We start from the raw sequence: 25,998 nt of genomic DNA on the forward strand, positions 1-25,998 counted from the left end.
CATCGATATTTTGGGTCCATGGCCAGGAAACTCCACCGACCTTAATCCCATTGAGAATTTGTGGTCAATCTTCAAGAGGCGGGTGGACAAACAAAAACCCACACATTCTGACAAACTCTAAGCATTGATTATGCAAGAATGGGCTGCCATCAGTCAGGATGTGGCCCAGAAGTTAATTGACAGCATGCCAGGGCGGATTGCAGAGCTCTTGAAAAAGAAGGGTCAACACTGCAAATACTGACTCTTTGCATCAACTTCATGTAATTGTCAATAAAAACCATTGACACTTATGAAATGCTTGTAATTATACTTCAGTATTCCATAGTAACATCTAACAAAAATATCTAAAGACACTGAAGCAGCAAACTTTGTGGAAATTAAAATTTGTGTCATTCTCAAAACTTTTGGCCACGACTGTACATATCTAGACAAAACTCATGGATGGACTAACTTGTCTCTGATTGATACTAAATGATCAATTGATCAACTAAATTGTCAACTGAATGATTAATCAACATTTCCTTGATCAATACTAAATGTGTGCATTGATAAATATATATATTTTAATTATATGTTGTCCTGTAGGCATTCCAACGTCAGGTCCATGAGAGTCTGACCCAGCTGGAGCTGATCAATAAGCAGTACCGCCGTCTGGCCAGGGAGAACCGCACCGACTCCTCCTGTCGCCTCCGGGAGATGGCCCACGACGGGAACCAGCGCTGGGACAACCTGCAGAAGAGGGTGGCCTCCATCCTCCGCAGGCTCAAGGTACAGAGTCGCGTCCATCCTTGTTGAACAACTGTAACACAACAGAAAGTCTTGTATATAGTCCGATTCTACACTCCTAAATATCCGTAGTGCTCACAGAAAGAAATAATGAGGAGTGTCTGCCTGAAATTGCAATTCATTGGTAAATCTTTTTTTTTGCTGCGAGAAATGTGTATCCTAAAGCATCCCTTCATGATTTCTCCAGCACTTTATCAGTCAGCGTGAGGAGTTTGAGACAGCCAGAGACAGCATCCTGGTGTGGCTCACGGAGATGGACCTGCAGCTCACCAACATAGAGCACTTCTCAGAGTGTGACATCCAGGCCAAGATCAAACAGCTCAGGGTAAGAATGCCCACAATACCTCACACCTTGGTGCTGCCCAGGTACATGGTACTGGTCATTTTTTATTAAACTTTATTTAACTAGGCAAGTCTGTTAAGAACAAATTCTTATTTACAATGACACCCTGGCCAAAACCTAACCCGGACGACGCTGGGCCAATTGTGCGCCGCCCTATGGAACTCCCAATCACGGCCAGTTGTGATACAGCCTGGAATCAAACCAGGGTCTGTAGTGACACCTCTAGCACTGAGATGCAGTGCCTTAGACCGCTGCGCCACTCGGGAGACCAAGTCATAATTTTTGCTAATAAGTTTCACACCTGGTGGTTGTGAACTCAACCTTACTTGGTTGGTCTCTGCTTCTCTTCCACTTTTTGACAACCGCTGATGTAAAATGAAGTACGTTTGATTGATTGATTGATTGATTGTCTACCAGGCGTTCCAGCAGGAGATCTCTCTGACCACTGGGAAGATTGAGCACATCTTCCACCAGGGTGAGGTGCTGCTAGAGAAGAGTGAGCCTCTGGATGCAGCTGTTATAGAGGAGGAGCTGGAAGAGCTGCAGAGATACTGCCAGGAGGTGTTCGGACGTGTGGAGCGCTATTACAAGAAGCTCATACGTCTACCGGTAAGCCTAGGGATGACGGTAAGCCTAGGGATGACGTTAAGCCTAGGGATGACATCTACTGGCCCCCATGGTTCGATTTTAATGTTGGGTGACTTGGCTTCTAGCACCCTTTCATTGTTGTTTTTTTAAAAGAGGATAGAGTTGAGCACATTCTCTCCTGTGGCCATTTTACCAAATGATGCCATGTCTTGATTCCTGGAACCTGTCATTGTCTTTGTTGACAGTCTCATAAGTGTACCTCCCACTCCTCTTCCTCCAGCTAACAGGTGACGAGTATGACGTGTCATTCTCGGACCGGGAGTTTGAACTAGACGAACCTGGGGACCTGTCCAGCATTCCCTGGAGTGAGCGTCTGGGAGATTGCCTGATGTCCCCTCTACCCTCCCTAAGCCACTCTGCTTCCCTGGCTGCCCCTCTGCGGACTGGGGCTGAGCGCTCAGGCAGGGACACCCCAGCCAGTGTGGACTCCATCCCCCTGGAGTGGGACCACGATTACGACCTGAGCCGGGGGCTGGAGAGTGCCAGCAGGGCCCTGGGCCTGGCCTCTGAGCAGGGGGAGCACGGAGATGAGGGGAGCTACCAGGGATCAGCTTCTGCCTCTGCTCTGTCAGGTCAGTCTAGTCTACACCCCTCACACCCGTACTGTCAGATACTAAGGATAACACACCCCTCACACCTTAAGATAGCCTCGATCTCAGAGAGAGTGGAGACATCACTGTGGAGAGATACAGTATTGTACAGTGGCTGTTAAAGCACACTCATATTCAGCCTTGTTAATTGTAAGAAATGTGTGTATGTATATGTTTCTTCCAGATGTAGTGATCCCAGAGAGCCCTGAGGCCTTTGTTAAACTAACTGAACAAACCCTGAGGTCCTTGGATGGTAGGCAAGATGCCGTAGTGTGGAAAAATAACACTAACAGCCTACTTACTGCCTGCTAGGAGTTTGGTTTGGTTTTCTTACTCGCACACTGAAGCATAACAGCAATTACTGTTAACCAACAGCACCACTTCCTAACGATTTTGTATTTTTTTATATTACATTTTGCAGCACATAGGCTACTGTAGCTAACCTCAAGCTAATTTGTGGTTGGCATCCTGTGTGTTTCAAAAGGTGCATGTTGTTGTGCACTGTTGGGGAGATGTTGTTGTCTGTTGTTTTTTGTGTTACAAATGTCCTTTGTCCCTTGTCTTCTAATTTACCACTGAATGGATAACACTCACTATTAATGATATCTTACAATGTTTTGCAGTGGATGGATTTCTATGTCTGTTTGAAGAAAACATTTAGGGACGGTTTTTCGGACACAGATTAAGACAGATTAAAGGAAAACTCCACCTAAAAACTATATTTTGGTATTTGTTTCATTAGTCCATTGTTGACATAGTTCCAAAAATGTTTTGCTTGTCAGCAATCAAGGTTTCAAGATATGTAACTTTCATATTTTTTTCATGTATTTTGAAAGTTACATATCTTGAAAACAACTAGATTTTTGGGTGGAATGTTCCTTTAAACGAATCCAGGCTGTATCGCATCCGGTCGTGATTGGGTGTCCCATAGGTCGGCACACAATTGGCCCAGCGTCGTCCGGGTTTGGTCGGGGTAGGCCGTCATTGTAAATAAGAATTTGTTCTTAACTGACTTGGCTAGTTAAATAAAGCTTAAATAAAATCCCAAAATCTAAAAAAAACTCCTGAATAATCTACATTGAACGTGCTTTTAAATCCAACAGAAGTAGGCTTAATCTAGGTCTAAGAAACCGGCCCATGAACTTAAAATCAAAGCCTTTATCTAACTGTATTCCATCTCATCTTCCCATCCTTAGGAGAGGGAGGTACCCTGGAGACTCACATCCTACAGTTGGACAAGGTTCTGGACACCAGCCGGTTCCACCTGCAACAGACAGAGAACATAATCCGCAGCCGCACCCCAACTGGCCCCGAGCTGGACGCTTCATACATGGGATATGTGAGTACTGCTGGTCTCATTCACTAGTTAATATACTGGTCTCATTCACTAGACTAGACACCCAAGTCTTCTGCAGCCCATTTGGCTCTCAGGGTTTGTAAACATGAAGTTACAATTTAAACTATTCCATGAATGTTATTGGTATGTCTGATAAGAGACCCTTATCACCATTCTGTGAGTTACAGTACGAGCCAAACCTACTCATTCCAGGGTTTTTCTTTATTTTTACTATTTTCTTAATTGTAGAATAATGATGAAGACATCAAAACAATGAAATAACACATATGGAATCATGTAGTAATCAATAAAGTGTTAAACAAATCAAAATATATTTTATATTTTGAGATTCTTCAAGGTAGCCACCCACTGCCTTGATGACAGCTTTGCACACTCTTGGCATTCTCTCAACAAGCTTCATGGGGTAGTCACCAGGAATGCATTTTAATTAACAGGTGTGCCTTGTTAAAAGTTAATTTGTGGAATTTCTTTCCTTATTGCATTTGAGCCAATCAGTTGTGTTGCGACAAGGTAGGGGGGTAGCCCTATTTGGTAAAAGTCCATATTATGGCAAGAACAGCTCAAATAAGCAAAGAGAAAAGACAGTCCATCATTACTTTAAGACATGAAGGTCAGTCAATCCGGAAAATTTCAAGAACTTTGAAAGTTTCTTCAAGTGCAGTCGCAAAAACCATCAAGTGCTATGATGAAACTGGCTCTCATGAGGACCGCCACAGGAAAGGAAGACCCAGAGTTATCTCTGCTGCAGAGGATACGTTCATTAGAGTTACCATCCTCAGAAATTGCAGCCCAAATAAATGCTTCACAGAGTCCAAGTAACAGACACATCTCAACATCAACTATTCAGAGGAGATTGCGTGAATTTGGCCTTCATGGTCAAATTGCTGCAAAGAAACTACTAAACTCAGCAAAAAAAGAAACGTCTCTTTTTCAGGAGCCTGTCTTTCAAAGATAATTTGTAAAAATCCAAATAACTTCACAGATCTTCATTGTGAAGGGTTTAAACACTGTTTCCCATGCTTGTTCAATGAACCATAAACAATGAATGAACATGCACCTGTGGAACGGTTGTTAAGACACGAACAGTTTACAAATGGTAGTCAATTAAAGTCACAGTTATGAAAACTTAGGACAGTAAAGAGGCTTTTCTACTGGTCGCTGGACCAGACAGGACTGGCAAAAAGTGCTCTTCACTGACGAGTTTTGGTTTTGCCTCACCAGGGGTGATGGTCGGATTCGCGTTTATTGTCGAATGAATGAGCGTTACACCGAGGCCTGTACTCTGGAGCGGGATCGATTTGGAGGTGGAGGATCCCTCATGGTCTGGGGCGGTGTGTCACAGCATCATCGGACTGAGCTTGTTGTCATTGCAGGCAATCTCAATGCTGTGCGTTACAAGGAAGACATCCTCCTCCCTCGTGGTACCCTTCCTGCAGGCTCATCCTGACATGATCCTCCAGCATGACAATGCCACCAGCCATACTGCTCATTCTGTGCGTGATTTCCTGCAAGACAGGAATGTCAGTGTTCTGCCACGGCCAGCGAAGAGCCCGGATCTCAATCCCATTGAGCACGTCTGAGACCTGTTGGATCGGAGGGTGAGGGCTAGGGTCATTCCCCCCAGAAATGTCCAGGAACTTGGAGGTGCCTTGGTGGAAGAGTGGGGTAACATCACACAGCAAGAACTGCCAAATCTGGTGCAGTCCATGAGGAGGAGATGCACTGCAGTACTTAATGCACTGATTGTAACTTTTGATTTTGACCCCCCCCCCTTTGTTCAGTGACACATTATTCCATTTCTGTTAGTCACATGTCTGTGGAACTTGTTCAGTTTATGTCTCAGTTGTTGAATCTTGTTATGTTCATACAAATATTTACACATTTTAAGTTTGCTGAAAATAAACGCATTTGACAGTGAGAGGACATTCCTTTTTTTGATGAGTTTACTAAAGGACACCAATAAGAAGAAAATACTTGCTTGGGCCAAGAAACACGAGGAATGGACATTAGACCGGTGGAAGTCTGTCCTTTGGTCTGATGAGTCCAAATTAGAGATTTTTGGTTCCAACCGCATGTGTGGTTACCACCGTGGGAATGGAGGAGGTGTGATGGTGTGGGGGTTGCTTTGCTGGTGACACTGTCGGGATTTATTAAGAATTCAAGGCGCACTTAACCAGCATGGCTACCACAGTATTCTGCAGCGATATGCCATCCCATCTGGTTTGCGCTTAGTGGGACTATCATTTGTTTTTTAAACAGGACAATGACCTAAAACACACCGCCAGGCTGTGTAAGGGCTATTTGACCAAGAAGGAGAGTGATGGAATGCTACATCAGATGAGCTGGCCTCCACAATCACCTGACCACAACCCAATTGAGATGGTTTGGGATGAGTTGGACTGCAGAGTGAAGGAAAAGCAGCTAACAAGTGCTCATCATATGTGGGAACTCCTTCAAGACTGTTGGATAAGCATTCCAGATGAAGCTGGTTGAGAGAATGCCAAGAGTGTGCAAAGCTGTCATCAAGGCAAAGGGGGATATTTTGAATAATCTAAAATATCAATTATATTTTTATTTAACACTTGTTTGGCTACTACATGATTCCATATGTGTTATTTCATAGTTTTGAAGTCTTCACTATTATTCTACAATGTAGAACATAGTAGAAATAAAGAAAAACCCTTGAATGAGTATGTGTGTCCAAACTTTTAACTGGTACTGTATGTCTCAATGGAAGGTCTTTAGGAAACATTGTGTCTTTATCTACATAAATCATGTGGTATGTAAAATAAGTATCTACTCAGCGGGATTACATGATGTGAGCATCTCAGTGACATGCTTTCCATCCGCTACCTGTCCTGTCGTGTTGTGTAGATGCGTCTGTTGGGCGAGTGTCGTGGCAGTATAGACACGGTGAAGAGAGTGGGCTACGAGCTGAAGGGGGAGGAGGACAAGGCCTCAGGACTCGCTGACCCCATTGGTGGTGATTCACAAACAACAGGTAATGTTTGGCTTTCAGATGTTGATACTGTACTGTATACAGTGCCTTCAAAGTTTTCACACCCCTTGACTTTTTCCTAATTTTGTTGTGTTACAGCCTGCATTTAAAATTGATTAAATATACCATATAATGTCGATGTGGAGTTATGTTATTCAATATTTTTACAAATAAATGTTTGTATTTGTATTTATTAAGGATCCCAGCAAAATTAAGGCAGTTATATACAATGTTAAATGTTACTTGACATTACATTTCATAACACTTTTCACAACACATTGTGTTCCCTCAGGCCTCTACTCTACTACCACATATCTCCAATACAAAATGCTTGTGTAGGTGTGTGTGTCTTATTGTGTGTCTGTGCCTGTGTGTGTCTCTTCACAGTCCCCTCTGTTCCAGAAGGTGTGTGTATATATATATATATATATTATTCTTTTTATCTGATCCTACTGTTTGAGTCAGTTACCTGATGTGGAATAGAGTTCCATGTAGTCGTAGCTCAATGCAGCACTGTGCGCCTCTCATCGTCTGTTCTTGACTTGGGGATTGTGAAGAGACACTTGGTCAAATCAAATTTTAAAAAAATTGGTCACATACACATATTGAGCAGATGTTATTGCGGGTGTAGCGAAATGCTTACGTTTCTAGCTCCAACAGTGCAGTAATATCTAACAATTCACAACAATACATCTAAAAGTAAAATAATGGAATTAAGAAATATATATAGGGCGGCGCAGAATTGGCCCAGCGTCGTCCGGGTTAGGGGAGAGTTTGGCCAGCAGGGATGTAATTGTTCCATCGCGCACTAGCGAGTCCTGTGGCGGGGTGGGCGCAGTGCACGCTGACACGGCCGCAAGGTGTACGGTGTTTCCTCCGACACATGTGGCTGGCTTCCGTGTTAAGTGGGCATTGTGTCAAGAAGCAGTGAGGCTTGGTTGGGTTGTGTTTCGGAGGACGCACAGCTCTCGACCTTTGCCTCTCCAGAGTCTGTACGGGAGTTGCAGCGATGAGACAAGACTGTAACTACCAATTGTATACCATGAAATTGGGGAGAAAAAGGGGTAAAAAAATAAGAAAGAATAGACTACAGTATATACATATGAGATGAGTAAAGCAGTATGTTAACATTATTATAGTGACTAGTGTTCCGTTATTAAAGTGGCCAGTGATTCCATGTCTATGTATATAGTGCAGCAGCCTCTAAGGTGCAGGGTTGAGTAGCCAGGTGGTAACCGGGAAGTGATGGCTATTTAACAGTCTGATGGCCTTGAGATAGAAGCTGTTTTTCAGTCTCTCGGTCCCAGCTTTGATGCACCTGTATTGACCTCGCCTTCTGGATGATAGCGGGGTGAACAGGCCATGGCTGTGGTTGATGTTCTTGATGATATTTTTGGCCTTCCAGTGACATCGGTGCTGTAGGTGTCCTGGAGAGCAGACAGTGTTCCCCCGGTGATGCGTTGGGCAGACCGTACCACCCTCAGGAGAGCCCTGTGGTTGCGGTCGGTGCAGTTGCTGTACCAGGCGGTGATACAGCCCGACAGGATGCTCTCAATTGTGCATCTGTAAAAGTTTCTGAGGGTCTTAGGGGCCAAGCCAAATTTTTTCCGCCTCCTGAAGTGGCATGTCTTGTAGTAGTTTAAACAGACACCTCGGTGCATTCATCATGTCAACGCTTCTTATAAAAACAAGTAGTGATGAAGTCAATCTCTCCTCCATTTACATGCATATTGTTAATGTTAGCTCTCCGTGTACACATTTTAAGGGCCGCCCTGTTCTGAGCAATTGTAATTTTCCGAGATCCCTCTTTGTGGCACCTGACCACACAACTGAACAGTAGTCCAGGTGCTACAAAACTAGGGCATGTAGGACCTGCCTTGTTGATAGTGTTTTTAAGAAGGCTATTATGGACGGACTTCTCCCCATCTTAGCTACTGTTGTATCAACATGTTTTGACCATCACAGTTTACAAATCAGGGTTACTCCAAGCGGTTTAGTCACCTCAACTTGCTCAATTTCCACATAATTTATGACAAGATTTAGTTGAGGTTTAGGGTTTAGTGAATGATTTGTCCAAAATACAATGCTTTTAGTTTTTGAAATATTTAGGACTAACTTATTCCTTGCCACCCATTCTGAAACTAACTGCATCTCTTTGTTATGTGTTGAAGAGATGTCTCTTGCTGTAGTAGCTGACATTGTGTAGTGTTGAGTCATACTCAAAGCCAGTGGCATGTCATTAGTAAATATTGAAAAAGTAAGGGGCCTAGACAGCTGCCCTGGGGAATTCATGATTCTACCTGGATTATGTTGGAGAGGCTTCTATTAAAGAACACCCTCTATGTTCTTTTAGACAGGTAACTCTTTATCCACAATATAGCAGGGGGTGTACAGCCATAACACATACATTTTTCCATCAATAGACTATGATCGATAATGCATAAACAAAACAGCTCCCATAATATTTTTATCATCAATTTCTCTCAGCCAATCATTTGTGTAAGTGCCGTGCTTGTTGAATGTCCTTCCCTATAAGTGTGCTGAAAGTCTTTTGTCAATTTGTTTACAGTAAAATAGCATTGTATCTGGTCAAACACCTTTTTTTCCAAAAGTTTACTAAGGATTGGAAACAGGCTGATTTGGTCAGCTATTTAAGCCAGTAAAGGGGGCTTTACTATTCTTGGGTAGTAGAATTACTTTTGCTTCCCTCCAGCCCTGAGGGCACACACTTTCTAGTAGGCTTAGATTGAAGATGTGGCAATATCGTCTGCTATTATCCAAGTTGTTAGACCCCGGTGGCTTATCATTGTTGATAGACAACAACAATTTTTTCAACTCTTCCACACTCACTTTACGGATTTCAAAATTACAATGCTTGTCTTTCATAATTTGATCAGTTTACTTTGCTGTGTAGTGTCAGCATTTGTTTCTGGCATGTCATGCCTAAGTTTGCTAATCTTGCCAATGAAAAAGGTATATCCTGCCATTCCTTAAAAATTCAAAGCTGAAATGTCTTGAGTCAAAGTATTCAACCCCTTTGTTATGGCAAGCCTAAATATGTTCAGGAGTAAAAATGTGTTTAACAAGTTACAAAATAAGTTGCATGGACTCACTCTGTGTGCAATAATAGCGTTTAACATGCTTTTTGAATGACTACCTCATCTGTGTACCCCACACATATAACTATCTGTAAGGTTCCTCATTTGAGCAGTGAGTTTCAAACACAGATTCAACCACAAAGACCAGGGTGGTTTTACAATGCCTCACAAAGAAGAGCACTTATTGGTAGATGGGTAAAAAAAAGTTATTAATTACACTTTGGATGGTGTATCAATACACCCAGTCACTACAAAGATACATGCGTCCTTCTGAACTCAGTTGCTGGAGAAGAAGGAAACCGCTCAGTGATTTCACCAGACCAATGGTGATTTTAATGGCTGTGATAAGAGAAAACTGAGGATAGATCAACAGCATTGTAGTTACTCCACAATACTAACCTAATTAACAGAGTGAAAAGAAGTAAACCTGTACAGAATAAAAAATATTCCAAAACATGCATCCGATTTGCAAGAAGGCACTAAAGTAATACTGCAAAAAATGTGGTAAAGCAATTCACTTTTTGTCCTAAATACAAAGTGTTATGTTTGGGGCAAATACAACACATCACTGAGTACCACTCTCCATTATTTCAAGCATAGTGGTGGCTGCATCATGTTATGGGTATGCTTTAAGGACTAGGGAGTTTTTCAGGATAAAAAATAAACGGAATTTCGCTAAGCACAGGCAAAATCCTACAGGAAAACCTGCTCCTCTGCTTTCCACCAACCACTGGGGGATGAATTGACCTTTCAGCAGGACAATAGCCTAAAATACAAGGCCAAATATACATTGGTGTTGCTTACCAAGAAGACCGTTATTAATGTTCCTGAGTGGCCAAGTTACTGAATTTTGAAAATAATAATGGGCAAATGCACAATCCAGGTGTGTTAAGCTCTTAGAGACTTACCCAGAAAGAAGATAATAATTAATTTTCAGTAAATGTGAAAGCATTTCTAAAAACATGTTTTCACTTTGTGATTATGGGGTATTGTGTGTAGATGGGTGAGATTTTGTAAGGTAAATAAGTACAAAGTCAGACGTTTTAAGGCAGATACTTTCTTTGGGGCGGAAGAATACACATTTCTTTGGGCTGTACTAGGCTGTAAGTTGTATCTAACCTCAAATGCCTGAATATATAACTAGCCATAGACATAAATAATAGATAAACTACACATATATCCCATTACCAAATTAATAATTTCATACCCTTTCTTTCCTTCCTCCTATACTGTACTGTAGGATAGTTACTGCAGTCTCAGGCCCTGAGTAAAGAGATAGATATATATAATAAAAAACTACGTATATATCCCATTACCAAATAAATAATATAATACTCCTTCCTTCCCGCTGCGGTGTAGGTGTGATAGAACACTGGGAGTTGCTGCCCCATCCCAGGCCCTCAGTAAAGAGATGGATAAATATAGTATAGCGATATTATATAACGCCGTTTATATATTATAATACCCCTTTCTTCCACCCCTGTGGTGTAGGTGTGATAGAACGTTGGGAGTTGCTGCAGGCCCAGGCCCTCAGTAAAGAGATGCGTCTGAAGCAGAACCTTCAGCAGTGGCAGCAGTTCAACTCTGACCTCAATGCCGTGTGGGTGTGGCTGGACCAGGCGGCGGCGGAGCTAGAGCAGCAGCAGAGCCTGGACCTCAGCACCGACATCCAGACCATCGAGATGCGCATCAAGAAACTCAAGGTGATCTTTGACCTTTGGCTTTTTGCCCTCTGAGTCCTGAAATGGGTGTTTAGCATCCTCACTAAGATTACAAAGTTTGCAAGGCTTTCCCAAAATTCCCGGGTTTTTCAGAAATCCCGGTTGGATGGCTCCCAGTTGGAGGATTTCCTCCTTGCTTATTCCCTCTTAGTTATCGGGAATCCTCAAACTGGGATTTCTTAAAAACCTGGGATCTTAGGGAAAGTTTCTGAAATTTTGCAACCCTAATTCTCAATAAGGTCCTTTTTTTAAAGACTCTATGCTGATATTATACACAATCTCCAATCATCTCTTTCCATAATGTCTTTCTACAGGAGCTGCAGAAGGCTGTTGACAAGCGTAAGGCCATTGTGCTATCCATTAACCTGTGCAGTGCAGAGTTTGTCCAGTCTGCCACAGAGGAATGCCAGGACCTGCAGGCCAGGTTGAAAGAGATGAACAACCGCTGGGACAGACTTGGCACCTCTCTGGGGGAGTGGAGGGCAGCACTACAGAATGCCCTCATGCAGTGTCACGTAGGTGTCCAGCTGTCTATCCACCTAGCTTGGTCCCAGATCTGTGCTGTCTTGCCAACTCAAATGGCCGTTGAGGAGTTGGCAAGATAGCACAAACAGATCTAGGACCAGGCAACAGTTTTTTTGTTTGTTTTACTTTTAGGGGGTAGATCAGCTTTAATATTGCATGTAGATAGTGGCTTCTATCAATGTAATTGTCTGCATAATTTTTAATCCCCCATATACAATATTTTTGGGGAAATGTATATAATATTTTCCTTCTTTATTATTTTCCCTTAACCCTATCATCCCTCCCTAATGATTCTGTCTCTTCGCAGCAAAATCTGCAGAGCTGGGATGGTTGTTTCCACCATATATATAACATTCTATTGGTTGCAAGAATTTGATATAATCATTTAAATTGAAAAACTAAAATGTTGAATCCAGTGTCGTTTTTTTCGTCAGTTCATAAACCATGTGCCATGGAATCAGTACATCGAAAATCTCTTCCCAACTAATTTGCAATCTGTATGACACAGCTGCCAATTTTGGGGTCCTTAAATTTAAACTGGTATACTTTTTATTCATCACAATTTTCTTTAACCAATTTTGGTCTTAAATGTAGGGCCAACAGACAAGTTCCTTACATTCTCCCCCTTCCACTTTTGTGGTAATGCTGCAATTAGTTGGTTCTAATTTTGAACAGAGCAGACATTTTTATATATTTTTGTAAGCTGAATGTGTGACAACTCTACCAGTCCTATTTATGATATAATTTACAAAGAGGATGCTGTTTTATAAAATGTTATTTTATATGTTATCCAAATTGTGGATTTAAAAGTAAACATGAATCATCAGCGTACAATGACACCTTTGTTTTTAAGCCCTGGATTTCGAATCCCTTGATATTATTGTTGGATCTGATTGTTACATTTTGATGGCCATAGTAAATAGATATGCCCATAGTGGACAACATTGTTTTACTCCTCTTGACAGTTTAATACTTTCTGAGATGTAGCCATTATTTACTATTTTACACCTAGGGTTACTATACATAACTTTAACCCATTGTGTAAGAGATTCTCCATAATTGTAATATTCCAGGCATTTATATATAAATTCCAGTCATACTTTATCAAAAGCTTTTTTAAAATCAGCTATGAATACTAGGCCTGGTTTCCCAGATTTTTCATAGTGTTCTGTTGTTGAATCCGGCATTGATTCTTAGTGCAAATTTAGACTAATTAAAAACACCTAGCTAGCTAAAAGACAAAGTCAACCGGTTCCTTTAAAAATTGCAGATCATTTTCTCAAATCATGTTTGTTATATTATCTCCAATGTATCGTCCATGTAAAAAACCTGTCTGATTAGGATGAATAATATCCAACGATACCTTTAATTCTATGTGCTATGCATTTTGCTAGAATTTTTTCATCGCAGCACTGAAGTGTAAGGGGCCTCCAATCTTTTATGGACTGGATCTTTATAGTTAACACCTGGGTTTTATTTCAGTAATAGTGAAATCAGACCTTGTTGTTGAGTATCTGGAGTGGTTAAAACATGCTAAACGCAGTCCTCTGAGTACATAAAAAAAGTCTGATATACCTCAACTGGTATGCCATCCAGTGCTTGAGTTTTCCCTGAAATTCCTCCTCTGTAATTTGGCTTTCTGTACAGCTGTTAATTTAAAATGATTAATATAAAAAAAATCCTAGCAATTAACTTTGGTTAGTGGAGACGGAGGAGACTGAAATGAAAACATATGCTCAAAGTACTTTGCTCCGTCTTTAAAAATGTTGTTTGGTGAATCATGGGTGACTCACATCATTTGTAACAAATTTCAGTAAATTATTTTTGGTAGCATTTCCATGATGAAGATTAAGAAGTAGACCAGGCTATTGTTGACTTACTCAAAGATCCAAAACTGTACAGATATTGTTTGCATGTTTGACAACTGAGACAGTCTCAATGTCCTGGACATCAAAAACAAGGTTTATCATTTGTTTGATAGAAGGTGGCGGTGAGTGCTGAATACTCCATCGTCTTCACATTTGTATTCACATCTCGTCTCCTGTAGGACTTCCATGAGATGAGTCACGGCCTGCTACTGTGGCTGGAGAACATTGACCGCAGGAGGAACGAGATCGTTCCCATTGACCCCATCCAGGACAGCGACACCCTCCACGATCACCACAAAACACTCATGGTCGGTAGAGAAGCCTTATGTTGATGTGTAATCCTGAAACTCAGAACCAAATCTTGTTTGTCACGAGAGGCTAGTTAAACTGTGTTTTTTAGGGATCCGTTTGATGCAGAATCTGTAATATTGATTCCTTTATGATTAGTTGTTTGGAATGCAAGGTCATTTATAGATCAGAGATTCTGCGCAGTCGGACTGCAATGTAGTCAATGTTAAACATGCAAAAACCATATTCTGTGAATCACTGACTCCTTGCACTATGATAGTGAGCCTGAGCCACCATTTTATCTCCACTCCTCTCCTTCTACAGCAAATCCGTGGTGAGTTGCTGGACTCCCAGAGGAAAGTGTCGTCCCTGCAGGACATGTCCCTGCAGCTGCTGGTCAACAGCGAGGGCAGCGACTGTCTGGAGGCCAAAGAGAAGGTGCACGTCATTGGGAACCGCCTCAAACTGCTCTTCAAGGAGGTGACCAGAGACCTCAGAGAGCTGGAAAAGATTCTGAACATCACCAGCAGCCAACAGGTCAGAACAGCAGCGTTTGTACTGTACAATTAAATAGAGCAATGGAATGCACCTCTACGCAGTACACAAATTACACAATAATAAATAGTACAGGAGAAAAGTTTGGAGCCTTTCTTTACTGTATCTAACACAATTTCTCATGCTCGGTCCCTCTCTCCCTCTGTGTGTGTGTCTCTCTCTCTGCCTTTCTGTCTCTCCCTCCCCCTACTCTCTCTCTCTTCCTTTGGTCCTGTCTCTCTCTCTCTCCTCTAAGGATTTGTCTTCATGGTCGTCGGCTGATGAGCTGGACACCACCTCTGGTTCCATCAGCCCGGTGTCGGGCAGGAGCACGCCAAGTCGTCGTCGATCGGTAACGTATAGTAGTCCCTCTGGTGTAACATGGTGCTCTACCAGAAGGAAGATGTTTGGTACTCCCCGAAAGCCCCAGACAGTGCATCACTTGTGCCCCCGAATGCAACGCCCAGTTTTCTCCAGTTTAAGGCCATGCAGAGTCACTACCTCCCACCATCCCAGGACCTCTCCTTCTCACCTCTGATCTGTACACCGACTGATATACTTTTCCCACCACACTCTGATCCTGTTTCCACACCTTTACACCTTGCATGTCTTCTTTTCCCCGAGCCAAACCCACCAGAGTTTTGGAGACATGGTTATTCCTTCTCTTTTTCATTATTTTTTCTTTCCCCCTTTTTTCTTTCCCTCTTCTTGATTGACTTGACTTCAATTTCTACCCAAATTTGAACATTTGAAGTCAACATGTCTTTGCATCCCAAATTCTGCCCCCTAAACTTCTACTTCTACCTGACTGACTCTTTCTTGTTTTGTTCTTCCATTCTGTAGTGTTCTGTAGTTGTAGGTCCCTGTAGTGTAGTGCTCAAGGAATACTGGCTCTTTGATACTGCTGAAAACACAAAGTAGAACATTTAATCCTGCTTGGTTTTTATCAATCCAATTCTCCAATTTCTTTTTGTTTTTCTCTGAAGTAATGACTTGTTTTTTTTTAAGTCAATCCCAATGATTGATCTCAATGATTTCAAGATACAGTACATGTATATCTTAAATGTCTTACTTCTGTCTCCCACATAGCAAGTCATTCGTCCTATAACATAGGACATAATACAAGTTGTGCTTCAGCAGCGTATGAATTCACTTTGTTCAAAATAACAGCATGACCATTCAGCTCTAGCGGTTCAAAGTAGCTGTACACTTTGAAAAAAAGCCAGTTTCCTTGTTTTCCATTGAATTATCTCTCTTATTGTCACCTTCCTTCACACATCTGATTTTGTTGCTGCCTTTCTATTCTTTCATTTTGGGTAGTTCCTTTTCATCGGTAGCTTTGTTCTTTATTTGCCTGGACTGAAACATACTTTCTTTCTTTTACCCCCCTGTTCATTGCAAACAGCAACGGGGCAAATGTAGTCTGTCACAGCAGACCTCTGGACCCTCTGTGAGCAGTCCACACAGACCACACAGGTACCTTTCTCCTGGTTTCTAGAACACCCAGAAGATAATGGAACTCATGGAACATGTTACACCTGCTCTGAAATCGCAGTCCGTTGTGCTGCACTGCACACATACAGTACAGGGCAACGCTACAGTGCAACAACAAAAAAATAACGATACAGGGATAGAAAACCCTGAGTGCTGTTTTTTACTTACTACCAAAGGTTCATAAAAGGTTAATGAAAATGAATTCCATCATCTTCTACCATTCTAGATACTATGTAGAGGCTAGGGGTTTACAGTAGGTGGTGGTTATATCCCACAAATCCTTTACACTACAGTTCCGCAAAATATAATGAGACTTGCAAGCCTCTTCGCCGCCAATGTCCTCGGCTGCTTGATTAACTACGCTACCCAGAATGCACCTTGAGTGCTTAACATACTGTAAACAGTTTCTCTAATACAGGGCCCTTAATGCTCCTTTTCTACTGCTGATGGACACACACAGTTTTTCTTTTGAATTGCCAAGCCAGCAAGTGTCTGCAATGAACAATATGATGGCAGCAAGTCTATCTCTCTATTCCTTTCTCTTTCTTTCTCTTGTGTGTGACATCTCTTCTTCTATTTCACATAACTAATACACCATCTCCCCCTCGCTCCCCTCAATCTGCCATCTGTAGCTCTCACCTCTCAGGTCTCCATTTGTGAAGTGTTAGGGGGGGGGGGCATTTTGGTCACAGTCTAGAGTCTAGACAGTCAAACCTGAGGGTAAAACAGACATCACTGCTATCTACACACATACTATTAGTAATAATGTTAGAGTAAGCTAATTTCACAGTTATAAAATAGACCTCAGAGTTACATAAAACAGATCAACATCAGGTATCACATTGCCGCAAAGTCACTGTACTGTAACTCTTCTCAGCTGTTGTTTTGTTACTTGACATCCCTTGTGCATTGTCCAAACAGGTAATTTAACGTATTTAGTAGCAATTTAGTGTTACTGTCAGAGCTGGGCTCAATTCAGGAAATTCAAGAAGTCCTCATTGCTTTTCAATTTACTTCCTGAATTGACTGATTATGGTCCTCTCAGTTTGACAGCAGCCAATGTTTTTCACAGTCAGATGAGGGTTTGTTACGATGCTTCTGCTGCTGACTAATGCTAAAAAGAGCAGAGCTACAGCTACCCCCTTTAAAACAGACTGCTCTATGCTGCTATGCTCCTGTCTTGGCATGCTTTTTAACAGGACATAGACTCATCAGTGAGGCCTTGTAGGACTATCTAAATGTTCAACTGCTACTTTTTGTCTCGCATCCTAACACCTCGCATCCTTTAGAAAGGAATGTCAGCGCCACATATTTATTTTATGGGTTTGAAAGGATTGTGTTTCTTGAAAATGTTTGTCAAGTGATATTCAAATGACTCAGTCAGTGTATTGATCACAGATATAATTTGGTTATTCGATCATGTTTGCGGAGATACACAGTTCATCATCGTAATTGTAGTTCAATGACTACCATACTGTAGTTCCTCAAGACCATTTGGGATAGTTTATATCTTTTAACTAAATAGTTTATTTATTTTTGGATTCTAATGAATCTAATTACACAGTACATAAGGTATACTTGGATGGATGTGTGGTCTGGATGCAGATCCTTAGCTCTACAGGTGTCGTAACCTAAATCTACTTGGCTTGGTGTTGTTGTGTGCTCCCCGTATCGTGTTTAATCAGGTCTCCCAACGTCGCTGGGTCCGCTTCCTCCCCTTCTGAGGCCGAGGTGATACCATCGTCATTCCTGTACCGCGTCATGTGGGTGGCGGTGCCCCTCCAGTTGCTCCTCCTCCTGCTGCTGGTGGGCATGGCCTGCCTGGTGCCAATGTATGAGGGGGATTTCAGCTGCAGCCAGTCCAATAACTTTGCCCGTTCCTTCTACCCCATGCTCAAATACACCAACGGGCCCCCTCCTGTATAGTCTATCATGACAGACCAAACATTTGGTTCTGGGTGCCGAGCGAGATTACTTCCGGTATATTCCAGCCTGGCCCTGGCATGGAGACGAACCTGAGGAGGACAGTTGGGGTTTTTGAACATCATCACAGTTGGGGTTTTTAATTGTATTGGAACTCTTGCAGTTTCCATGAAGAATAGAGGGATAAGCATTGCCATCATTCGGCTCCTTGTGCCGCCATAAGCAAGAGACATAGGAACCCAAATCTCAAACTGATCTTGGACGTGTCTTCTTTGTGTGGATAGAGTACAGCAACTGTCTTATCTTTTGTGGCTGATAGAATCACTCATGTCATCTTTTAGTTGTCTGTCACATATAGACGGAAAAGGCATTTTTGGAGCAGCACATGTAAGAACCAAAAATGTTTCTGACTGCAGTCAGTGGATATCAACTGGATGCTGGAACTGTTGGGTTGAAACACAGCTGCCATTTGACACCTAGTTCAATACAGAACATGTAACCTGTGAATTTGCCTGTTGTAACAATTGAACATTTGTAAAATAACATTTTAAGATGACTAACATTGCATTTATTTTTTACATGTATTTTGGCATGCAGTTATAATCTTTGCTTTTACTTATGCTTTTACTTGATACGTGTTGAATAGTTGATTTTTAATATGAACTATACTATAACTGTGTGTAAGAATCTATTTAATCTGAATTGTGTTTTGAATGTGTATGTGAAATAATGAGAGTTGTTTGCTCTAAACTGTTTGACTGTATAAGAAACCTTTAAAAACATTCACTGTATGGAAATAATGTACTGAACACACTTTGTTGTTATTTTTCTAATTGAAAATATGGAAACGATCTACTTACTATTAATCAAAACTATAACGAATTATAAAACAACTGTATATTTTCTATGGCTCTGTGCGTTCAGTATTACATGTATAACAGTCCAGGATTACTTAACATGTTCTGTACATAATATAAATGTATATCTATAATGTATATCTGAGCCTAAATCACAAATATTGAATGCCAAATTCTCATTTTGATTCTGTCTTTTATTCAAAATGGCTGATTCAGTGCTATTGACTTGACAGTATGTGGATCTGACTTTGGATACGTCATAAACTCATTTCAAATCCAATTTCAATGGGCAAAAATATATATGATGCATCTCAAATGAATACGTTTTGATTTTGATCATTTAAATAAATTATTCATATTCATGTCCTTTCATGTCCTGAGCAGAGTCCTCGGGATGAGCAGATGTACGCTTCATTCACAGGAGAGCCTCGGGGCCAGTGGACCTCTGAGAGAAAGCTGAGAGGGATGTGACAGACCCAGAGGTATCTTGGTCCTGGAGCTGTAGGAGATGGTGGTTCTGGTGGTGGGTAGGACAGGGCCAGGACAGGGCCAGGGAGTGGTGGTGGAGGTCATGGTGGGGGTGAAGCAGGCTCTCCAGAGATTTGATGATCTCATAGTTTGGAAGGGCCAGGGCTGTGACATCCAGACCTAACATCTGAGAGACCACCGTACGGAAGTCTACCAACTGAAACAACAGAGTAAACATACCTCCAGTCAGGTTTTGGATGTTCTTTTTCTGTACTCGTCAATCAAATTATATTGTGTGTGTGTGTGTGTGTGCGTGTACGTGCATGTGCATGTTAATATGACTATGTATCCATCCATCCATCCTCCCCACCTCTCTCTCTCTGTCAGTGAGCTGGGCCAGGGTCTGTCTAAGGCTGGTCAACTGCTGCTGGGCCTCCCTGGCCAGATGCTCCTGGCTCTGTAGGTCTGTCCTGGCTGTGCTGAGCTTCTTCTCCACCTTGGCCTTGCCCTTCTCCAGGTCCTCCAGACTCTTACTCTGCTCCACATTGGTCTGACTCTGCTCCAGGACTTTGAGCTTAGACACATCATTCCAAATTGGACACCAATGTATTTTGATCATGTTACTTAACAACAACATAACATTAGAAAGTATAGTCTGTAAACAATTATTCCCAATTTACATATAAGACAGTGCTTAGGGTTAGGGTATTAATAACCAACTTTTATTCAAACTCAATATGTAATCTTGTAGCTACAGGAAGTCGCCAGGAAATGAAGTTATATGACTCTGCCTCTAGAGGATGTGTGGGCCTGGGCTGTCCTGCCCTCTACCTTCAGCTCGTTGGTGTGTGACAGCTGGGCCTTGAGCTCTGTGATGGAGACCTTACTGGATCCCAGTTCCTCCTGTAGTCGCTCCACCTTCTTCTTTAGAATAGAATAGATTCTTAAGATAGAATAGATTCTTTAGATACAGTAGAATACATACTTTATTGTCCGTTGAGTAAGAAACAGAAATTTGGCTTCTGCCTATCTTAACCTCGCCCCTGGATGTGGAGCTTTAGGGGTTAAGTTTTAGGGGGTAAGTGCCTTGCTAAAGGGCACAATGGCAGGAGATGGTACCTGGGATCACAGACCAGCAGCCCTTCAGTTGCTGGTTGAACCAACAACCTTCTGGCTACTAGCCCACCCCTCTAACCTCTAGGCTACCTGCATCTTCCGGGCGGTCACGTTGGCGTCGTCTCGCTGCATGGCCAGGGCTGAGCGAGTCCTCTTCTCCTCCTCTAGCTCAGACACCTTCCTCCTCAACAGCTCCATGTGGAGCTCCTTACTCTCCAACCGCTCCTTCTGGATCTTCAACTGCAGGTAACATGGTAAACAGGTGTTTAAGCACAACATACCTATGATACTAGTAGATGGAACAGTAATGATAGTAACTAGATTGACAGAAATGTTGGCGTGCGATCCATTAAATACTGTACATTGTGAAATGTGGATCATACAAAAATACCTGTGTGCTTGAGTTTTGTTTTATATATGCACCTACAACGATGTAAGGTGTGCAAACAACCCTCTGACTATAAACAAATGATATGTACACTCTTAAGTTGTAGGTTCAGTAGCTACTAGTTTAGTTTTGTGTACCTTTCGCTGTTGGTTGTGGGCCAGGGTCTTGCTCTCCACCAATGCCGTCCCTTCTAATTTGACAAGTTGCTCTGCCCGAGACAGAATGAGCTGTAGCCTCATGTCGTAGCCCAGGTCAGTGGCGATACCGTCTACTTTCATCCTCTCTGACAACTGTTCCAGGAACTGCTCATACTGCATGGGAAAACACAAGGCCCATATTTACATAGTGTCCCGGAGTTGGAGTGCTGCAATTTAGCCTTTTAAATAATATATGCCATTTAGTAGACACTTTTATCCAAAGAGACTTAGTCATGCATGCATACATTTTACATACGGGTGGTCATAATGAATAAGAGTTCTTAGATAAGTTCTTAGATGCCTGTTCTTAGATGAGCACTCCTACTCTGGGGACACTTTGTGAATACAGGCCAAGGCAGTAATATCTCTGCTATTCCAGAAACATCCAAAGCCATTTACAGTAAATGTACCATTATGATTTTAGTACGAGGATGGTAGTGGTCCTGGACCTATTAAGGTCCCTTTCCAGATTTGGTAATACAAAAAGAAAAGCTCCCACACATAGTATGCTGCTCCCGTGCTCTATTACTGCACCCTATAAACTGAGTTTACAAAACATTAAGAACACCTTCCTAATATTGAGTTGCACCCCCTTTTGCCCTCAGAACAGCCTCAATTTGGCGGGGAATGGACTCTACAAAGTGTTGAAAGCTTTCCACAGGGATGATGGCCGATGTTGACTCCAATGCTTCCCATAGTTGTGTCAAGTTAACTGGATGTCCTGTGCGTGGTTGACAATTCTTGACACACACAGGAAACTGTTGAGCGTGAAAAACATAGCAGCGTTGCAGATCTTGACACACTCAATCCGGTGTGCCTGGTACCTACTACCATATCCCGTTCAAAGGCACTTAAATATTTTGCCTTGCCCATTCACCCTTTGAATGGCACACTTACACAATCCATGTCTCAATTGTCTCAAGGCTTCAAAATCCTTCTTTATCCTGTCTCCTCCCCTTCATCTACATTGCTTTGAATTATTAGGCTCTCCATTAGCGTCAGTAGTCTTACTGGGGTCCGACACATAACAAAAAATACTTTACAAAATAAAAAAGACTACAATTTGCATGCATTTAAAAACATTAAGATGTAGTGTGTGTGTGCATCTATCAGTTAACACACGTCAGTACATACACACAACAAGTAGGTCACATGGGGAGAGGCGTTGCGCCTTGAGGTGTCGCTTTATTCGTTTTTTTTAAAACCAGGTTTGCTGAGTTCCATCCACTCATGGCTCTGTATAATACTGTATGTTTCCTTGAATTTGTTCTGGATCTGGGGACTGATTGAAGTGGATTTAACTAATGACATCAATAAGGGATCATAGCTTTCACCTATGTCATGGAAAGAGCAGGTGTTCGTATTGTTTCGTACACCCAGTGTACGTTTTACATTTACATTTTCGTCATTTAGCAGACGCTTTTATCCAGAGCATCTTACAGTTAGTGCATTCATCTTAAGATAGCTAGGTGGGACAACCACATCTCAGTTATAGTAAGTACATTTTCCCTCAATAATGTAGCTATCAGCAAAGCCAGTGCTAGTAGGAAAAAGTCAAGCGGGGAGTTGGTTCACGAAAGGCTAGGGTGTAGTTGTTAAATTTTATTTTGCGGAGTGGGATTGGGTGCTGTGGGATTATTTACTATAGCGTACTATAGGTATCAACAGTGTTATATACTACCGTAGTTATATGTTCTATATACTGTGTCTAAAGTTAGTTATAAAGACTGTTATTACCATTTTTGGGGGGGCCCAGCACCTGTGAAGAAATGTGTGATGTTCACCTACTGCACACTCTACATGGTAGCCAGTGTGCTCACTCACAATCTGTCTGTTATGACTCAGCCCATCCCGGTGCACGTCTGAAGTCATCAGCTCAGCTTCCAAACCCTGCAGCCTGTCGCTGAGGTCTGTGACCTGTTGCTCAGCGAGCTGGGCTCTCTGCAGGGCACTGTGGTGGAGCTCTGTCTGCCTGGACACATCCTCGCTGACCTGGGACAGCCTCCTCTCCATCTCCTCCTTGATCTGACAGGAAATATTGGCGGATACAACTTAAAAACATAACTATTGATAAAGAATAACTACTCAATGTTATTGCAATGCGCATCCACTTTAGGCTATCGTTCAAACATTGTATCTCCAGGTATATAATGATTGAAAATCCTGATTGATTATCTATCAATATTTTATCTTCTTGCCTATTGAAACTGTCACACAATGTAATAACAATGTAGTAGTATAAGAACAGAAAAAACCCTACTTACCGCTTTCATACGTTCCTGCCTGTTGCAGAGGTCCCCGAGTCTCTGTAGAATTTCCTCCTCAGTTGGCATGGAGAGACCCAGCTGCAGAAGGGCCCCTACCTCCCCCAGGAGGGCCTGCAGTCTCCCCTGTAAATGGGGTCTCAAAATTTCTAGAATCCTTCAAATTGGATTTCTGGGAAAACCTGGGAATATTGCAATCCTACCTTTGTAGCCTGGTTTTTCCCCTGACTGGTCTGGAGTTTCCCTTCCAGCTCCTGAATTTGCCTCTCCAGGCACCCTGCCTCCTGCTTGGCTGCCTCAACCACACGCTGATTGGCCTCCAACCTCGCTGCTAGACTCTGGTTCTCCATATCTGTGCTCCTCTTGGTCAGCAAGGCACTATCTAAATCCTGGAAGACATATTTTGACAAGGAAATGCAAAGTTGCAACAGATACCCATTTACTGTACATAATGCATGTATAAAGATTTAACACATTAATTGATGCTTATACACAACAAAGATGACAGTAGTACACTACTGAGACAAGCCAATTCCAGGCTGTACTGCCCTGGAAAAATATATATCAGAGCCAGCAAAGTACAGCTCGTATCAGCACAAAGTGAAAAGCGTATGTGTTTTAAAAGGATGCACATATGGATACATACCCGTCTGAGTAGATCGAGAGCCTCTGCACTGCCTGCTGTGTTCCTCCTCTCCCGGGCCACCTCTGCCACCAGTCTCATCACCGTCTCTCTGCTGGCTTTACACTCTACCTCGTAGGACCTCACACTCTCCTCCAACACAGAGACCCTCATCCTCAGTCTGTCCCTCTCAAGGCAGGGCTCCACCTGGGGACACATTAAGCAGGGCACAATGTTGTGGAACAAGTTAAATATGTTATGTTAGTGGCCTCCGCGTGGCGCAGCGGTCTAAGGCAGTGCATCAAAGTGCTTGAGGCATCACTACAAACCCTGGTTCGATCCCAGGCTGTGTCACAACTGGCCATCACCGTGAGACCCATCCGGGTTAGGGTGAGGTTTGGCTGGGGGGGCTTTACTTGGCTCATCGCGCTCTAGCGACTCCTTGTGGCAGGCCGAGCGCCTGCAGGCTGACTTTGGTTGTTAGTTGAACTTTGTTTCTTCCGACATATTGGTGCAGCTGGTTTCCGGGTTAAGCGGGTGGGTGTTAAGGGACACAGTTTGGCGGGTCATGTTTCGGAGGACCTTCGCCTCTCCCAAAGCCTGTTGGGGAGTTGCGGCCATGAGACAAAATCGCAATTGGATATCACGAAATGAGGGAGATAGAGGGGGTCAATTAAAAAAAATGGATAACAATATGTTATGTCATGTTTCAACCTCATTTTCATTACCTGTGTCAACATATGTGAATACGGCAAATTACGTTTTTTATTAAAAAAAATATAAAGTAAAAAAGTTATACCAGATGACATCATCAAAAACATTTTAACAAACACTATGCGATTCGCGGTGACGTGAGGAGCAAGAAAATTGTCATTTTAAGTGTAGAACAAACATGCTTCCCTGACATGTAGAATAAGGTCAGCTATTTTCATGACGTTTCTATTTTACCTTATCCAGTTGTCTGTCTTCAGTTGCGGTATCAATACTTTCCATTGTATTTCTCTGTGTTACTGTAGGTCGCCTTATAAATAGAATAGAATAGATATAGGTGAGAGTTTTGGGTTGGGATTTCAACCAAGTGCTATACAGTGCTGTTACCAGGAGTCTCCAGGCAACAGAAAACATTGTCACTCGTTTCACCAGGATCCCTTGCTTCAGGATGACGCTGCAACCAGAAAATACAGTATAGCTGTTCAAATGAAACGTTATGCACAACAAGCTTGCGTTCAAACCTCAAACTGTTATGCGGATCTAGTGTGACTAAACGTAGTTACTGTAGTTATGTTAACATGACAGCCATTGAAACATCTTCTTGTTTGCAAAGCCTGATTTGGGGAGTTATTTTCTTTAGGTTAGCTAACGTTAACGTTACATCAAAAATATGTATAACTGACCCCTTCTGTCTGGTTACATCCTCATTCATTTGAAGCTCGCTATTTAGCTATAGTATCTTGCAAGTGCTCGTGCACGAACCTTAGCTACGTCATGGAAGGTTTGACTTGGGATAGTGGTACTCTGGTGCTTTATTGTGAGGTTCATGAACAGCCACAATGTAGTGACCTATGACCATAGCTAATGTTGCCCAGAACGTTTATCGTAATCTACCTAGCTAGCTACTGTAGCTAGCTATTGCATGCATTGCCATTCAATGCCATTCATTTACATTTTTACATTTACGTCATTTAGCAGACGCTCTTATCCAGAGCGACTTACAAATTGGTGCATTCACCATTCAACCAAGGTCAATCTTCCTGCCCTGCAGTATAGCTAGCCATTTTAATGTACAGTACATTGCCAAAATTAATTTCTATATGTGATGGTTTTATAATGGGGTCCTTATGAATATAATAAAACCCATAGATATGTTGTTCCCATCATTATTCAATATTTCACATTTATTGATTTAGCTAGTC

At 42.2% G+C, this 25,998-nt stretch overlaps 2 protein-coding genes across 9 annotated transcripts in view; one reads left to right on the top strand and one right to left on the bottom strand.

Annotated features, from left to right (window-relative positions):
* Positions 1-19,209, top strand: part of LOC106603506 (spectrin repeat containing, nuclear envelope 1b) — a 101,197-nt gene extending 81,988 nt beyond the window's left edge. For 4 of the 6 annotated variants that reach the window (XM_045718138.1, XM_045718141.1, XM_045718149.1 and 1 more), the window contains 14 exons: positions 586-768; positions 974-1,111; positions 1,547-1,738; positions 1,998-2,349; positions 2,552-2,620; positions 3,564-3,706; positions 6,599-6,725; positions 11,312-11,523; positions 11,856-12,056; positions 14,114-14,242; positions 14,547-14,759; positions 15,013-15,108; positions 16,162-16,232; positions 17,936-19,209. In XM_045718138.1, coding sequence (XP_045574094.1) covers positions 586-768; positions 974-1,111; positions 1,547-1,738; positions 1,998-2,349; positions 2,552-2,620; positions 3,564-3,706; positions 6,599-6,725; positions 11,312-11,523; positions 11,856-12,056; positions 14,114-14,242; positions 14,547-14,759; positions 15,013-15,108; positions 16,162-16,232; positions 17,936-18,176 — 2,367 coding nt within the window. In that variant the 3' untranslated portion in view covers positions 18,177-19,209. The remainder of the gene's footprint in view (positions 1-585; positions 769-973; positions 1,112-1,546; positions 1,739-1,997; positions 2,350-2,551; positions 2,621-3,563; positions 3,707-6,598; positions 6,726-11,311; positions 11,524-11,855; positions 12,057-14,113; positions 14,243-14,546; positions 14,760-15,012; positions 15,109-16,161; positions 16,233-17,935) is intronic. The other 2 variants (XM_045718150.1, XM_045718146.1) reach the window with 2 other exon arrangements.
* A 236-nt stretch (positions 19,210-19,445) lies between these two features.
* Positions 19,446-25,549, bottom strand: ccdc170 (coiled-coil domain containing 170). 3 transcript variants are annotated; one of them, XM_014197387.2, is made up of 12 exons: positions 25,480-25,549; positions 25,034-25,250; positions 24,415-24,685; positions 24,110-24,292; positions 23,667-23,852; positions 23,464-23,589; positions 23,024-23,224; positions 21,140-21,313; positions 20,705-20,854; positions 20,330-20,422; positions 19,869-20,072; positions 19,446-19,715 (listed from the first exon to the last, which is right to left on the bottom strand). In XM_014197387.2, the coding sequence occupies exons 3-12, from the start codon at positions 24,508-24,510 to the stop codon at positions 19,446-19,448; spliced, it is 1,683 nt and encodes a 560-aa protein (XP_014052862.2). In that variant the 5' UTR covers positions 24,511-24,685; positions 25,034-25,250; positions 25,480-25,549. The 3 variants fall into 3 exon arrangements, with proteins under 3 accessions (XP_014052862.2, XP_014052855.2, XP_014052846.2); XM_014197380.2 differs by lacking the exon at positions 24,415-24,685 and having other exon boundaries at positions 20,330-20,419; XM_014197371.2 differs by lacking the exon at positions 24,415-24,685.
* Between the last annotated feature and the right edge of the window lie 449 nt (positions 25,550-25,998).

The sequence above is a fragment of the Salmo salar genome, chromosome ssa01 (assembly GCF_905237065.1).
Source record: "Salmo salar chromosome ssa01, Ssal_v3.1, whole genome shotgun sequence".
NCBI classification, from domain to species: Eukaryota; Metazoa; Chordata; class Actinopteri; order Salmoniformes; family Salmonidae; genus Salmo; species Salmo salar.